Below are 17,724 nucleotides of genomic sequence, written 5' to 3' on the forward strand. Positions count from 1 at the left end.
GATTTTTTTAAAGATTGTTTGATGAAAATATAATATACAATTTTCTGGTAATATTTTCCGACTCCGTAAGTATCATAAGGGAGGTAATAAATTTTTTAAGTGTGGGCTCAAGGTCTATAAGTTGATTTTCTATATTTCTAGAATTATACTAAAATCACAACCAAGATGCACTAGAAAGAAACAAACCAAGACACGTTGAATGTTACAAGGAGCACTCTCAAATCATGATTTACAATGTACCTGTATATGTTATGGTAAGAGTAGATAATCTGGTAATTGTACACAATTACCGGTAATTGTATAGGTACAATTACCAGAGTCGACGTAAATGTAGGAAATATTCATTAAAACCCTTTATTTCCTACTTTTACCGGTAATTGTATACATTTCTCTGAGGATCTTGGTAAAAGTAAAAAAAAACAAATTATAACGATCGACACGCAAGCGCAAAGGCTTTTTTTACCTCGTGCGTAATCGTCTTCAGTCTGCAGTGTTGATTGAGACATAAAATAAAAAGTGTTTCTATCCTGATTTGGCATGTACTTCGTGTTTAACAAAAATGTTACCTACATATATTTGAAGTGTTTTCTTTACCGACAAACGTTTGGTGTTAACCTACCTACATACAGAACTGTGCATTACATTATCTATTGGGCATGGAGGTAGAACAAGAATGTTAGAAGAATAGAAAAGAACATAACTGTAGAAATCATAATGATCTATTTGGATCTGTGTGAAACTTGCCAGTTAAAATCTAAAGTTCCAAAAAATCTTTAATAGTTAAACCAATTTTGTCAAAAGAAATGAATAGTAGATGTCAAATAGATTTGATCGATATGCAAACCCAAATTCATTTTTGTTTACCAAAATCACTTAACAAAACTTGTACAATGGACCGTGATAGTGTGACGTCAAAACGTCAAAATTTTTCCAAACACGTTGTGTCTAGGTATACGCTAACGTGTACGCAAATAAAAAAGTTAGGTAGAATTAAACGTCATAACAAATATTTTTCTATCAAACAAACACTAAACATATCAAAATAGCGTGTATCAAAATATACAGTCACTGCCCACGCTAAATAGTCACTAGCTTGATGAAGTTTAACGTTTTTATTTGCGTACATTTTAGCGTGTACCTAGACACAACGTGTTTGGAAAACTTTTTTTGACGTTTTGACGTCACGACTATCACGGTCCATTACGACCGTTGAAAACTAAACGTGCAGAAGAAGTAGCATTAGTTCTTCTTGACATATTTTGTGCCTTTGGAGCTCCTGGCATTCTTCAAATCGACAATGGACGAGAATTCTCCAACAGAATTATGGAAGAACTGTGCTCCACTTGGAAATATTTGAAGATAGTACACGGTAAGCCAAGACACAGTCAATCAGAAGGATTTGTTGAACGTGCGAATCAAGACATCGGAAATATGTTGTGGTCCTGTTGTGTTCCAACCAAACAAACAACTGGTCAGAGGGTCTTCGATGTGTACAATTCGCCAAGAACCGACATTCTGGCAACAATTGCAGTCCATATGAAGCTATGGTTGGAGGATCCTGCCAAAATTGATTTTAAAACTTCATCACTACCAGAAGGTGTTCTAGAAAATATTAGAAGAATAAAAAACCGCTAAACGCCGCCGCCATAAAAATGAGTGGCGCATACAATATTCCATCTACAAAAGATCTGATATGAATATTATGTGGCGCGAAAATGTATTTTCATTTTGATGCAAAATAAAATTTTAGTTTTATTTTAAAAGATTTTTCCAGAATATTTGCTAAATTTGAAGTCAAACGCGCCACAAATAAGTAACTTTGATACAGTTTGAATTTTGAAACTCTTGTGGCGCGTTTCCTTCAAATTTAATTTAATATTATGTAAAAATCTTTTAAAATAAATCTAAAATTTTATTTTTCATCAAAATGAAAATACATTTTCGCGCCACTTAATATTCATATCAGATCTTTTGTAGCTGGAATATTGTATGCGCCACTCATTTTTACGGCGTTTAGCTGTTTTTTATTCTTGTATCAGGAGTTTTCGAAGTTTTTTTCTATTCGAAATATATTGAAAAAAATTATTGCGATGGCCGGTTAATGAAATCGGATTGCCCGTTGCCAGATCAAATTTAGCGTCGTAACCACTATAACTACATAAATCATTTCGGGAATAATCGTTAATTTTATTATACTTTTGTAGCTTAATAACTTCTAAACGGCTTAACCGATTTTATTCACTAAACATGAGTTTGAAACGTATTGACAAGTAGTATCTGATGCATCTAAAGTCAAGTATGATAACTGAAGCTATTAGAGGAATTATTGAAAACCGTTTTTCCCATAGGAAATAGATTTAATCATACTTATGAAGCCTACAACTTAAAAATTCGAATTTTCCCAGATATAGGTATACCCCGTCAGATTCGTCTAGATTCCTTCAACAAGCGCTCAGTTATTGGCTCAATTCGTAGGTTGAAATTTTGAGTAATTGTCGAAAAACCAAAATTTTAAAAGTTGAGTTTTTCAGTTTTTCGGCGATACTGAGCCGTGTGCATGTCTGATCCTGACGGCTTAAACACCATTTGAAAGCTAAACTTAACACTATTGATTTGGTGTATTTGCGGTTCTCTTGTCTCTTCTTGAATCGAAGATATATACCCTCAAAAAATATGCGTTTTGTACCTACCAAGTCCTATAGCTGGCTTATGGGTGGTCAAAAGTCACAAACTATACCGGTTCTGAATCGGCCCTGACCCCCTCTTCAAACACAGAAAAAAATTCAGATCGGTTTAACTTTTCCAGCCACATACATACATAAAATACATATCCACAAACATTTTCCCTTTTTTAAATAGAAATTGAGTCATATTTCTGAGCTCGGTAACTTTTGAATGGTATAACCGATTTTCAAAATTAGACATGCGTTGGAAAGGTAATGATCAGTACTATTAGAAGCCGCAAAGGTCTGACTTAAATTTTCGAAGATTTTGGAAGTTTTAGGGACGAGAACGAAAAACAGGCCCTAAATAGGAAGGGCCGGAAACCCCCCCCCCCCCTTGGACCAAAATGGATGGTTGATATATGAATAGGTGAGTCTTTTCCTGAACTTTAAGATGGAAGTTGGTACAATTTTCAATTCCGTCAAATTTAGACAACCGAAATTTTCGTGTATAGTGTCGCGTGATGGGGGGTGTGGGTGTGCGCCACTGGCGAGAACTGCCGTTCTCTGGTAATTTCGACTAAAGATTTGGAAACGTTGGTGGAATAAGTCGAAGAAACCCACTCAGGTCCTGATTCTGAAAAATGTGAAGAAGCAGAGTGGAGGAACCAAATAAGCTTCTAATAAAACAAGAACCAGAACAATCTGAGCAACCATCAGTAAACAAATCTAATGCGATTCTAGAAGTATCTTCTAGTCAAATTTCAGAGAGGCAAGATTGTGTTGCAATTAAACGGAAACGTGCAAAGGAAAGTCTTGAAAAGCAAGCAAGGAAAATACTGAAAACATCAAACTTGAAATTTCCCTCTGGCAATGTCAGTGATGCGATGCGGTAAAATTAAGATTACCAGTTGTTGACGGGGCACGAAGTGATTCTAGAAATGTTTTGGCGGTTACTATGAGTGTTCAAAATGAATTATACGAATTGGGTACTAAGGAAGGGCGACTGCCCCAGTTCAGCATAGCAGAAATCAATTTACCATCTGCAATCATTCGTTCCTCTAGACACGGTCCCCAAACTAAACATTTCATTGCGCAAGAACATATGTTGGAAAATCGTCTTTGTCGGGTGGGCAAGGCTATCAGCGATGTGCTTGCAAAAGTAAATGTAAAACATGAGAGTTTTCCATGTTACCACAAATAGTAACCAAGTAGTACTATTAATTCTGGCAAACAATTCAAATCAGGTTATACAAATTGTCTCTTGTTTTTATTTCAGTTCAATAAAAATCACACTTCTTGAACAGCTATACCTCGTCCAATTTACTTACCGTTTCCAATTTACTTACCGTTGCACGTCATCCGCGCCATAGCCTGTGACACGATACCAACACGAAATATTTAGGCGGTGGATGTGTTCTTTTTTAGAATCAAAATGATTCTAAAGGGGAACACACCTACCGCCTAGATATTTCGTGTTGGTATCGTGTCACAGGCTATGGCGCGGATGACGTGCAACGGTAAGTAAATTGGACGAGGTATACATTTATTGAAATTTATTGTTTTTGTTTCATCATTTTATACTTTTACCGTTAGTCCTTGGTAATTGTATACAATTACCGGTAAAAGTAGATAATTGAAAATAATTTCCTACATTTACCGTCGACTTTATTGTAAACAATTGTATACAATTACCGGTAATCGTATACAATTACCAATTATCTACTTTTATCGTAACATATTGTATAAATCCCAATCATGATTTACAAAGTTTGTACATTGTAAATCATGATTCGAGAGTGCTCCTCGTAACAATGAAGTGTGGTGGTTTGTTTATTTCTAGTGCATCTTAGTTGTGATTTTAGTATATCTAAGTTATTCTTATTTATTACACAAACTTAACTGTGAACTTTACTGACTACAACTTACCGATGAGTTATTTTTCAATCTTTTCATATTAAATACCGTCAAGAAAAATTTGTTGAATATTTTGTAACTGGACTGAGTTTAGAAATTGAGATTGTTGACACAACTGGAAATAAAAAGAAACAGTTAAAACCAAAATAAACATCGTTTTTAGTTCAGCTTATCTTAAAAGATAAAAATAATTAATTTATACAATGTTAGTTATTTTAGTTATACATATAATAAAATTCTTAATATAACGGTTAGTTGTTAAGTTGTAAGTTAGTTACATATAAATCAATTATTTCCATAACTTATTATTTCTTTCCCTTACTATTAGGCTATTGATTATGTTCAAAATAAGAGGGCTAAAAGGAACTCCCACGTTCAAGGGGTTTTATTGTTTCATATAGTCAATGGATCTCTAAATATGAAAAAACCGCGGAGTGCTACCATTTAAAGGAGTGCGTTTTTGGAAAAGTGGTGAATTACCCCTATGCACTAGGGTGCATAGGGTGAGTTCTATGCACTTTTCGTACACACACATCTACAGAAAAATTGTTCCAAATTAAATTTACCATCGAAATATCACCTTTTCAGCTAAATCAACAATACTCTTTTTTAAACATAAATTATAAAAAAAGCAAAAAAAACACGAAGGAAAGCAATTTTGTTTTTTGCCCCATAACTTTTTTACCACGTGGATATGAGTAGGTATAGGCACAGCTTCACACAAGAGAAAAAAAACCTTCCATCCTTTCTCTTTAAAATAACGTTTAGTAGAAGTCTTTAGGATTGATAGTTTCCGAAATATGATTTTTCAAAGTTCGCCAGTCACAGCACTTTTGGGCCATTTCTTTATTATTTCGCAAACATTGTTCTATATTACGTGTAGTAAAATTCACACTGGCATGGATATGTAAACATTACTCGAACGTCATTCTACTTGACAATGTCCTGATTAACTTTAAAGAGATGGCTTTTGAACGTTCTTGGATAACTGTTATTTGTATAATTGCAAATTATTAATTCAGTTAATAAATGTGATAATTTTTTCACTAACTATGTATTCAGTGATTGTAATAATTTATATGTACAACAAAAACTAATACTCAATCGAGAAAAGAGGAAAAGTGTTTAAGTGATTTGTTAATAATATATTGTTACTATGGAACGCTTACAATTTTGAACATCTTTAACAACAAAATACTTGGATCACAGAATATATTATCTTGATGTATTCTCTGCTTGGATCTTCCACAAATAATACACAATAAATAACTTTTTATTAAGTTCACGTCCTAAATCAATTATTTATCAAATACACTATAATATATCAACGTTATTTAATCAACAACTCAAAATATTCCCGATACCATGTCAAATATTTAAAATTGTCACTGATTGTCACTGTCTGACTGACAATATGCTGACAGTATTCTATTCGACTGAGTGCGTTGTAAGACAAAGATAGATTTGGAAAATATTACCCCGGACATTGTCTTCATTTTTTCGAATTCTGAAAAAACCAATTTATCAAATACACTATAATATATCAACGTTATTTAATCAACAACTCAAAATATTCCCGATACCATGTCAAATATTTAAAATTGTCACTGATTGTCACTGTCTGACTGACAATATGCTGACAGTATTCTATTCGACTGAGTGCGTTGTAAGACAAAGATAGATTTGGAAAATATTACCCCGGACATTGTCTTCATTTTTTTCGAATTCTGAAAAAACCAATAAATATTTTTGAAAAATTTAAACGCAGAATGAAAGACTAAATTATTACCGAGGGCCGAAAGTCCCTTAGAATAAATAAAAAGTTTATTTTGAATGAGATATTTGAAATTCAAAATCACACTAAATTTTCTCTTAGTTTTTCACCCCTGTAACTTATTAAAATAAATATTTTAAAAGTTCTCAGGGACTTTCGGCACTCGCTAATAACGTAATCTTTCATTCTGCGTTTAAATTTTTCAAAAATACTTATTAGTTTTCTCAGGATTCGAAAAAAATGAATCCCCGTTTGAATAGCATTGCAGCCGAAAATACGTACCCATCCCCTTAAGCAAGATATGGTTTTTCAAAGTTTTATACTTTTAACGATTTTTTATATGTTTAATGATTATTTTTAAATTTTTCTTAACTTTTTTTCTTGTACATTTAGGTATATACATGGCTCAATAAAAAAGAAAGCTTATTTTTCTTTGCTTTAAAATGGTGTATTGTAAAAGAATTCTAGAACTATTTTTAACCCTTTCGAGAGGGGTCGCCCGTAACCCTTTCGAGACGCAAAGTCGGACGCAAAATTTTCGCAGTCGGCCCTGCTTGGTCGCAATAGTTATTTTTGCACGATTGATCATTTTTGACTGTTTACCGTGACAGATTTTACGTCAGTAGGTGACATTTACTAGCAACTCGACGGTAAGTAATCCAACTCGACGGTAAGTACTCCAACTCGACGCCGACGGTAAGTAATTCACTTACCGTCGAGTTAAAAAATCTCTTAATTTTATTTTATTTTTTGAAAGAATAAAGAAAACTAACGAATTATTTATTAATATTGAAACTTATGGTACAATTTGTTAAATTATTTTGCAGAATTTCTACATATGGAATTTTATCGTCTGGTTTATTAACGACTGTAAAAGTACGCTGGATGTTCGTTTTTGTATTGGGTACTTTTACAATCATTAAACCATCGGTTTGTTGGATGTCATTCATAGTAATATTATATAATTCTTCTCTTCTACAGGCACCAGATATTCCCAATATCATTGCGACCTACAAATTATGAAAAAATCTTCATTAGAGTATTTCTTTTACCTAAACTAGCTTATATTACCTTGTGAACTAGAAATTCTTCATCCGGTGCTTCCATCAGAAATTTTTCAAATTGCTCCCGTGTAAAAATGCTCGCTTTCTTAGGCCTATAGCCAACATTTTTTCTCTTCAAATACGGGATCAAAGTTGAAAACTTGGAAATATCAATGCCATCATAAAGAAAAACGGTGGATTTAATCATTGAATATTCTGCCCAGAGGCTTCCAGGAGCTTTCAACTGCATATGTCTTTGAACGAAATATGCCAATAGAGTCTTTTCTTCGATTCTTAAATTCTTGCCTTCGCACCATTTTTTAAAACTTTGGTAGGTATTTGGATAACGGATTTTGGATTTTTCGGGAATAATTGCGGAACACCCTTCTTCCCAAGCCCGTTCAATTTCTTCAAATTCACTTTCGCTCATATTTTAATTTATAATAATCAAAATTGTACTTAAAATTATTGACAACTAAATAAAAACTCAATTCTCCATTGTTGTTATGCACCCTAGTTACTACCTAACAACCAAAGTATCTATCTTGATAAAATGAATGAAACTAGTCAATATGACGAAAATGTTTAATTTTATAATTTATAATGGTATCAATCGTGCAAAAAACTTTATAAGCATGTCGAACGTTAAGGGTAACCAATCTCAGACAATAATTGGAGTCGTCGCTCCGCTCCTCCTCCAAACAATTGTCTTCGATCGGTATAAAACCCTTACCGTTCTCCATACTTAATATACTATTTCCTAACGAGTGCAGAAAGTCATTCTTTTCCACACGCGACTGCAGTTTGCCGAACGACGCGAAGCGGGAGTTCGGCAAGCAGACGAGTGCGGAAAAGAGACTTTCTGCAAGAGTTAGGAACAATATTTTTTCTAAGAATCTTTAAAAAATTACCAAATCTTAATCAATTAATTAAATTAATATGAAAATACATACACAAATTAATTATTTGACAAGGTTGTCAAAACCAAACTTTCAATATAATTAGTTAGCATGACGACGATCTTGGTTTCCATGACGATGATTCAAAACGAGTGTTATTGTCTACCGATTTGACTTTCGAATATTATGTCAAAATAATTTTATTTCATCGAATTGTCGAGTTAATTTCATTAAAACAGGAACACAATAAGATATATTTGAAATAAATTAGTAAATAATATCTAAATATTAGTTTATTGCATGTAATTACTTTAAGGCCATATTAACATATCTAAATTAACACGTGTACGGGAAAGTAAAAACCGCGTGCGGAAAAGTAACATGCGTGCGGAAAAGTGAAACTTTCTAAACTAAAATGCGTGCGCGAAAGTAGACATTTTTGCACGCTCGTAGAAAAAATATATTCCTTTTTCAAACTAAGGTCAAGTCAATATTAGGCCACTTAATGAGGTAGAAAGCAGGGGCGGTTTCTCCATTGGTTCGCTTGTGCAGTAAACACCCAATCAAATTTCATTAAAATACGTTTTTTTTAAATCTCATAAATATTATGGTAGGTATCAGTAAAATATTTTTTTTAAACCTCATAAATGCATTTCATAGTATCATTAAAATATAACTTTATTTATTATTCATATAATTTATTTGCACTACACCGCTAGATGCACGTGGCAAGTGCAGAGTTCAAATTGAACCCAGTCATTATACAGTAACCCTATAGTAAAAAAAAGATCTTAAAATCCGTGAGACCAGCGATTCTAAAACATTGAAGATTTGTGCAGTGGCACACAGAGACTGGTGGAGCGTTTCGATTCAGAGTTTGGTATTTTCTGTTGTGAGAATTAAGTAAAAATCTTAAATACAATATTGTAGTTTTTTAGGATGGAGCCTTATTCAGTGAAGTTTATAAGAGAAAATGCAAATAATTTTGAAAATCGACTTCTTATAAAAAGAATGGACTACCTTGGCCTAGATAAACTTGGTATAACAATGTGCCATTAGAAATAAAAAGTTTAAACATTGATTTTTCTATTCTCATACTATAATATATCAATTATGATGTCACTAACTGTATCATAATGAACGTCATTATGATACAGATTTTCATTAAGATACAGATTTTTAACCAAGATAATCGCGATATGGCATTCGCGATAAAGGTGGTACACGCGCAGTGACCAATAGGCCATTTCAAGACTTTGACGTTTATGACACTAAATTGAAAGCTGGAGGGCAAACATTGAAATTCTTATATTTGTACCGCATTGAATTTTTTGAGTTTTTTACGTTAAATAGTTTTTTTATAAAATAGTTATTGTTGTTATAAAATAGTGGTTTATATAATTGTTTTTATATAATAGTTTAATCGTTGTATAATAGTTTTTTATAGTTGTATTTTCCGAACATTTTGCTGTTGACTTCGTATAGCTTCTAGCTGTAGAAGTACTTTAACGACTGTATTTAGTTGTAAGCAGTGAATAAATAAACATAAGTAAATATTTTCAAAAGCTGTTGGTATATAGATCCATTTTCCCTCAAGGAGTATGAGTTAACCTACAGTAGAAAAAGTTTTTCAAGGGTAACAACTTGGACATAGTTACTTACATGGACATACCTAGTTTTTTTTGTATTTAGAGCTTAGTAATAGTTTTTACACAGGTCAACAAATGAAGGCATTCAAGAATTTAAATTCTTACAAATATTTTGAGGTAGGATTTGTATATAATTGTGGAGCTATAAAAATAAATAATTTCATCATAGTGGTTCACCCCAGATATCTTAAAAAATTTACCTTTTAAAGAATTTGTACAGTCGGAAAAATGAAAGAATACCCATGAACGGCCACGTCAATCTTTTTCCGACTGTACCTGCAGTGAAAAAATTTCAAGAGAAGAAACTGAGAATCTGCCGGAAGAGGTGAAATGTTTTTTGATTAGACAACGCTCCTGCTCATCCCTCTGAAAATATTCTATGATCAAAACATGGCAACTTTAGTTGTATGTTTTTGCCAAAAAATACAACATCGCTTATTCAACCCATGGATCAGGAAATAATTTTAGCAACAAAACGAATATATCGCAGAAAGTTTTTAGATGAAGATAACGCAGAAGATACAAGAGGGCAGCATACTTTGCAAAACTTAACTGTTACAATTTGAAATCAACAATTTAAGTTTGCTACAGCATGGAAAGGCAATTATTAAGGGGTTACATAGGTCTTGCGGGTAAAAAAGTGACTTTTTAAAAAAATTATATCTTGGAAACTAAAAATTATTTTTATTTATAATTGGAACATGTAAAAGTATAGTACTCTCAAAAAAATTTCAGCCAAAAATATTCATTTTTGTAGAGTTGACTGCAATTTTTCGACAACAGCCCTTTTTTGCGGTGAGCAGCATAACAAGTCCAGTCTCATCTGAAATCATAGATTCTTGTAGTTTATACCACTGGCTAGTGAATGAACGAAGGATTTTTTATTAGATGAGGTCATTTTTGTTTTATAAAAAAGAACTACTTTAAAAATGAGAAAAATTGGGGTCGAAAATGTGTTTAAACTTATGTAAAATCTTCAAATTTCATTTTTTTAATTCCTTCGTTCATTTACTAGCCAGAGGTATAAACTACAAGAAACTTTTTGATTTCAGATGAGACTGGACTTAGTTATGCTGCCCACCGCAAAAAAACTTATCTACAAAAATAAATATTTTTGGATGAAACTTTTTTTGAGACTACCTTAAGTACTATACTTTTACATGTTCCAATTATAAATAAAAATAAATTTTAGTTTTCGAGATATAATTTTTTTAAAAAGTCACTTTTTTACCCACAAGACCTATGTAACCCCTTAAAAAAATGTTTGGAAGAATTTGTTTGATGGCCAAGATGCATACATATTATTTAGAAGGAAAGTTCCTGATTTCTGTAGTATAATACATACTACCGAAGAGGAAGTAGCCCTAAGCGCCGGACTCCACTTGCGATTTGTAGTTGTGAAGATTGAACACATTCTTTCAAATAGAAGTCAATCCATGATTATTTAGTCACAAATGGATTGACTTGTATTTGAAACAATGTGTTCAATCTTCCTGATTACAAATCGCAAGTGGAGTGCGGCGGTAATAACACCAAAATATTCCATATATGTCCATAGAAGGTACACATACATTGAAAAATTCCTGGAATATCCCCAAAAACACGTTCCCTGAACATCCCAGGAAAATCCTGTGTCAGCATTTTAAACATTACCTGAATGTCTTATTAGAACATTCCATGAATGTCCACGAATGTTCTTTGGACATTCAAAATATATTTTTAGACATTCCCTGGATATACCAGAAATACAGTGATGAACGCTCTAATAACCCGCAAAATAGCACAAAAGATGTATTAAGTAGTGAGATAAAAAGGCATGAAAATAGTCGAGCTGGGAAATTTAGCGATATTAACTTATACATTTAGATTATATTGATTGTGTCCCACCTTCAGACGTATCAGATGAGTTTGGAAACTACCACTGTCACAGTGACAATTTTAGTTGACATACTCCTCTGATATGTGTAAAGGTGGGAAACAATCAATATAACGTAAATTTAAAGGTTAATTTCGCTAAATTTCCCAGCTCGACTAGTTTCATTTCTTTTTATCTCACAATTAAATATGTTGCCCATCTTTTGCGCTATTTTGCCGGTTATTATGGCGCTCATCACTGTATATCCTTGCTGATGTGACAATACCTCCTATCTGTTTTTTCATGAGTTTTGTAGGAGAGATGGAAAAACATGTTTTAAGGTCACCTCCTGTGTTCATATGTAAGTTTTGACTTGTTTTGTAGTTCATAGATAGTTTAATTTACTACAAAACAAATCAAAAAATATCATATGAAAACAGGAGGTGACCCTAAGACAAGTTTTTAGTCTCTCTTACAAAACTCATGAAAAAACAGTTAGGATGTATTATTACATCACTGACGATATGTGGCCATACCAAATAATACATCCTTGATAAATATAAACATTTTTATTGCACAAAATCTTTTCATACATTTTTAATGTAGTTTACTGATATTCCTACATATTTTTAAAAAAATGTGTCACATTTGCTTTGTATTCATTTCTTTTGCCTTTCGTAGCCACATATTCCATTCCCTTCCTAGTTTTTTTGTACACCACTTCTCTCAGCTGATTCTAAAAAAAATTAAAATGGTAATTTTTCTATCCTTTACAATTAACAATCAGAAGAAATATTAGTTACAGATAATGATATGCATAATAATAATAGGTTTGTTCTAGCATCAGTTTCAAACAGTTTGAAACCATCAGCAAATAGTGGACCAGCGTGAGTAGAGGGGATAGCACTGGTGACTGTATTATGTTCTCTCACTGACCAACTGTTTGCTGACGGTTTTTGACTAGTTTGACTGTTTGCTAGAACAAACCTAATAATAATGAATATTTTGTATTTTGACAATGACATCTGATGTGGAAGTCAAAACATTAATAAAATTATTTTTTCAAGTTAACTTTCACATGCGTGTCTTAAAATTGTACTTTTAATACTTATATCATAAATAACTATTAAAACTATCTTAAGAGGAAACAGTATCGATCAACAGGTAGCGAAAACGTGTTCCAAGATTGCGGCTGTAATTTTGAATATTTTTTCGAGATATTTGGCACACGTATTCGTAATACTAAAATTTTTAATTTCATTAGTAGTTCCAAAATGACACAAAATCTAGGCATCGGATAAAAAAGTTTATTTGAAGAAAGTGTATTTTTTTGTTCTTCTTAATGGCAGTATAGGCTCGTTTTTTAAATATTGTATAATTACAGAGTAATTTCCACATATTAATATATTTTTCAAATTGGGCTCTGTACCGCCATTCTTTATTATATTACGAATACATGTGCCAAATATCTCGAAAAATATTCAAAATTACAGCGGCAATCTTGGAACGCGTTTTGGCTACCTGTTGATCGCTACTGTATCACCTTAAAACATTGTAATTTGCTAAACCAGTATATTTTACTCTACTACTACTCTACTAGCTACCTCATTTTCCACTGTTTCTACAGACTTGTTTACATGGGTAGAGTTTTGAGGAGAGTAGAATAGCAGTAGTACTCTACCAAAAATGGCTTGATACCATTCACATGAGGAGAGTACAAGTATAGTAGTGATGCTAGTATAGTGAAACCGATTTTTGTATTTTTAAACACTCTTGATTATAAGTGCACCTTAAATTCTTAATTTTTTGCTTGAGCTTGTTTACTCCAAAGCCCCCTTTGCAATTCTTTCGACGATTTCATCCTCCGCAGCTTGCTGCATACTTTTATTTCTGTAGTATACACTACCTAAATTCCATAAACACTGGTATTCGCCGTATTATAGCTCTACAAGTTTTAAAGTTTCATCTTCGGTGAACTTCATTTTCACTATTTACACAAAACACAATTCCAGCCAGAATGACAGCGGCCCCATGTACTCTCCTACCTACTCTACTCTGCCATAATTGAGCGTGTTCCATGGGTAGAGTGCGCAGCCGAGTAGACATTTTGGCAGTGGTGGTGGCCATAGAGTAGTTACTTTGCCATATGTTGCTAGTCACTCTACTTTAACTCCTACTATACACTCTACTAGCTATTCTACTGTGCTGAGCATTTTTACAGGTAGAGTTACTCTACTCTATCAAGTACTTGCATCATTACTCTACCCGTGTAAACAAATCTACTGAAGTAACAGTAACCTACAACCAATAATGAAAAATGTCTAAAATCATTTACCCACCTAGTATTTGTAGAATTTAAGACAGTCCAGTGCCTTATAAATAATTTCAATATGAATATTTTTTCTTTTAATTCTCCTTTGATACCACTTCATTTTAGATTTTGGGGAACTTATTTCATTGTGTTTATAGCCCATATTTATTGAAGGAATCCAATCTGGATTGTTATTATCGATTAAGTCGGCTGGTTTTCCTATAAGATTAAAATGTTAACATCTTCAAAAATCGTTACTGTTGTAATTGTAACTTACCAGATATAAAATGATTACAGCAGACAGGACAGGAGAATTTTCATTTCGCTAGTAAAACCTTACATTGTATTGCATTTAACCATTGTTGTCTCTCAGCTGATACCGTATTTAGTTCAGTTTAAAAGTGAACTTTATCTTGACTTTATCAGGATTACTTTGCATTTCACACTTCAAAACACAACACCAATGAAGCATATTATCTTTCTAAATTAATACTTCCAGAGAAAATGTTAAATTAATCTTTGTACAACACAAAATTACAAAGAAACACAACAAAAATGATCTAAAACACATTTAAGAACCTATAGAATAACATTTATGTTTTACTTCCAGCAGCCATATTGATTTAATTTTGACAGCATGTTGGAACGGCCTATGGCGAGTCAAATACATACGCTTTGGCAGTTCTCAATATGTAAACAAACCGTCACACTGGCAAACTACTGAATTTATTTGTGTTACAAAATTAATAAATTTGAATATATTTTTTGTTGTAAATGATCATAGAAAAAATAGTGTATACAACTTGCATTTAATGATCATTATGAAGCTCGTACTCTATCGCCTCATACGGCTCGTTTCTTAACCCTCATACTCGCTTCATAATGACCATCATTAAATGCTCGTTGCATAATATAGGAACTATTAAAGTTGAACAATATAGAAAAACTTCGTGGTTGTGCGGATGTGATAAACTACATTCTTTGTTTTGATTTTCATGTTTAGTGTCTTCTAACAATGAAACTATTTCTTCAGAGTGGACCAAAACGGGCGTTCGGGGTTTATCTCACTATCACCAAAAATAAAAAAAAGAATGTGTGTGTACTTTGTACGCACGTAAGAAGTTACACTTCTATTATATGATTTCTTAAAAATAAATATACTTTAAACAGTTTGTTTTAATTTTTTTAAACACCAAACTAATTTTGTGTTTACCGCTTTCAAAAAAATTAAAAAAAGTATAGGATTTCTCCGGACTCGAACTCAAGATCTCTCGATCTCTGGCCGAATGCTATACCAAACACGCTACGAGTACTGTGTCTGTATCGGTTCGGACGTACCTAATGACAATTCACGGTAAAAAACAGACAAGTTAAATATACAATAACATGTTTTAATAATACTCATCTTACTCCTGAGGAAGACAAATCCAAAGACACAAAAATTATAGTAAATATATATAGTTAAATACTAAAAACACTAATATATTTTTTTCACACCTTTTCTTGCACTGATATATTTATACATAACTTGAAAGATTCAGCAACTAAGCGCCATACTGTCTGTGTTCGCATGCGCGTAGTATTGTGAAATTTTACTCTCAATCGCGCCTAAAGAAGTATAACTTCAAAAACACCGCTCTTCCCAAATTCATTATTTATAAAATAAATTGCAACTCTCGGATATTGGATGAACTGTTCGCCAATTATTATATTCTGGCTATCGAAAATTAATAAAAGACTTTACTCCAGTTTAAGCCAGTTAAAAAAAATCATTACATTTTGTCCCGTCTGATCGATTATGTAAAATTTTGTGGCGTATTCGAAATGGCTTTGCGGGGATATGGCGAGTCATCAGAAATGCTATATCCAGGAATATACACGCCGTGTAACGGGCCTCATTGATTTTGTATCAGAAATCGATATGGCTATAAAAGAACATTTACAGGAAATAATGTTTTTAAATGTACATCAAAATCAGTTCAAATTGACATATGTATGATCGAAGCGAAGATCTGTGGGATATGTGCATTTTATCAATGAAATTCGATATTTTTAAGACATTCCAGAAGCCGCTACAGATAAAATGTTTTAACAAGCCATTAATCATTCAGAATTAGGCGACAGATATTAGTACAGTTAAAATAATTACGACGATAACTGGACGATTATCATTTAAGGAGTGAAATTTAAATTTTTTTCTACTTTAATGACAAAAAAAAGCAAGCTCATTAGCAGAACCCAATTAAAAATTATTTTGCACATCATATTTCAAACATTATTTGGTTGAAAAATCTCATTTTTGTTGGCAAAAAAATATATTAATTTGTCTGGACTAAATTAAAGTTCTGTTTATCTTAAAAAGGATATGTTACTATCAACATTCACACAGTGTTGCCAAATTGGATTTTGTTATTTTGAGTGGAAATTTTCCCAGCTATCTCCGAGGGTACACTACATTCTTTAATTGAACACCCTCCTTAAATTATCACGAGCCGCCACTAGTAGAAAGCCCAAACCCTACGAAATGTTTGCAGCTCGATGAATTTCAATGAAACTTTTTGCATTCGATTTGTAATAGCCTTAGAAGACTTTGTCAACAAAAATGAAGATGACGAAATGAAAATTGCACTATTGCACAAGAAAAATGCATTTTCCAAAATCCATATCGAAGTGTTGAAAAATGATAAATTTGTAATTTAGAAATAATTGACGGAAATAAGTTCGACTTTGCTACCCTAGGTTTTTGGGCTCGTTGAACACGAATATCATGACGGCGATGGTCTCCGAAGCACATCGTGCTTAGGGTAGCATTCGTCTCCTTTTAAATGCCGGGTGGCATTCGATTTGTAAAAGCCTTAGGAGACTTTGTGAACAAAAATGAAGATGACGAAATGAAAATTGCATTATTGAACAAGGAAAATACATTTTCCAAAATCCATTTCGAAGTGTTGAAAAATGATAAGTTTGTAATTCGGAAATGACGAAAATAAGTTCATCCGGGGGTTTTTGGGCTCACTGAACACGCATATCATGACGGCGGTGGTTTACGAGGTACAGCTCTTGTCATACAAAATTGCTTTCTTTCGTGTTTTTTTTTGTTTTTGTTGAATATACACTTGAGAGCAAAAAATGGACTCAAAAGTAAAATAAGTTATATTTTTTTACTACGCTGCTGTTTGGAAAGTGTCTATCATAGATAATTTTATCTATAGATGAAATTAGAAGGAAAATATTGTGAACAGAAGTCACTTTTATTGCAATGACACCAATATAAAGTTAGTACTAAATAACATTACAAAGATAACTTAATATTGTATGTGAGAAAACATGTTATGTAATGAGCATAAAAGTAAATTAACATAAAAAATCAAAATTAGTACAGAGTATTTCCTCCTCTGGCGGAAGGAGAAAAGTGATATACCAATTTCTTTAAAACGTAAAACATCTGACCAATGTGTGTTGCCTGTGATGACTTATGGGGCCGAAACTTTGACATTGACAGCAACAACTTCTAAAATGCTGCAAATAGCTCAGAGGAAAATGGAAAGGTCAATGCTGAGTATATCGCTTCGTGGCCGAGTTAGAAATGAAGACTTAACACGAAGAACAGGGG

The 17,724-nt window shown here is 32.7% G+C and overlaps 1 protein-coding gene across 6 annotated transcripts in view; it reads right to left on the reverse strand.

Annotated features, from left to right (window-relative positions):
* Positions 1–17,724, reverse strand: part of LOC126890038 (uncharacterized) — a 619,722-nt gene that overhangs the window by 574,264 nt on the left and 27,734 nt on the right. For 5 of the 6 annotated variants that reach the window (XM_050658857.1, XM_050658856.1, XM_050658858.1 and 2 more), the window contains exon 2: positions 4,593–4,695. The exons of the other annotated variant lie outside the window; for it this stretch is intronic. In XM_050658857.1, coding sequence (XP_050514814.1) covers positions 4,593–4,619 — 27 coding nt within the window. In that variant the 5' untranslated portion in view covers positions 4,620–4,695. The remainder of the gene's footprint in view (positions 1–4,592; positions 4,696–17,724) is intronic. 6 annotated transcript variants of the gene reach the window in all.

Source organism: Diabrotica virgifera, chromosome 8, assembly GCF_917563875.1.
Source record: "Diabrotica virgifera virgifera chromosome 8, PGI_DIABVI_V3a".
NCBI classification, from domain to species: domain Eukaryota; kingdom Metazoa; phylum Arthropoda; class Insecta; order Coleoptera; family Chrysomelidae; genus Diabrotica; species Diabrotica virgifera.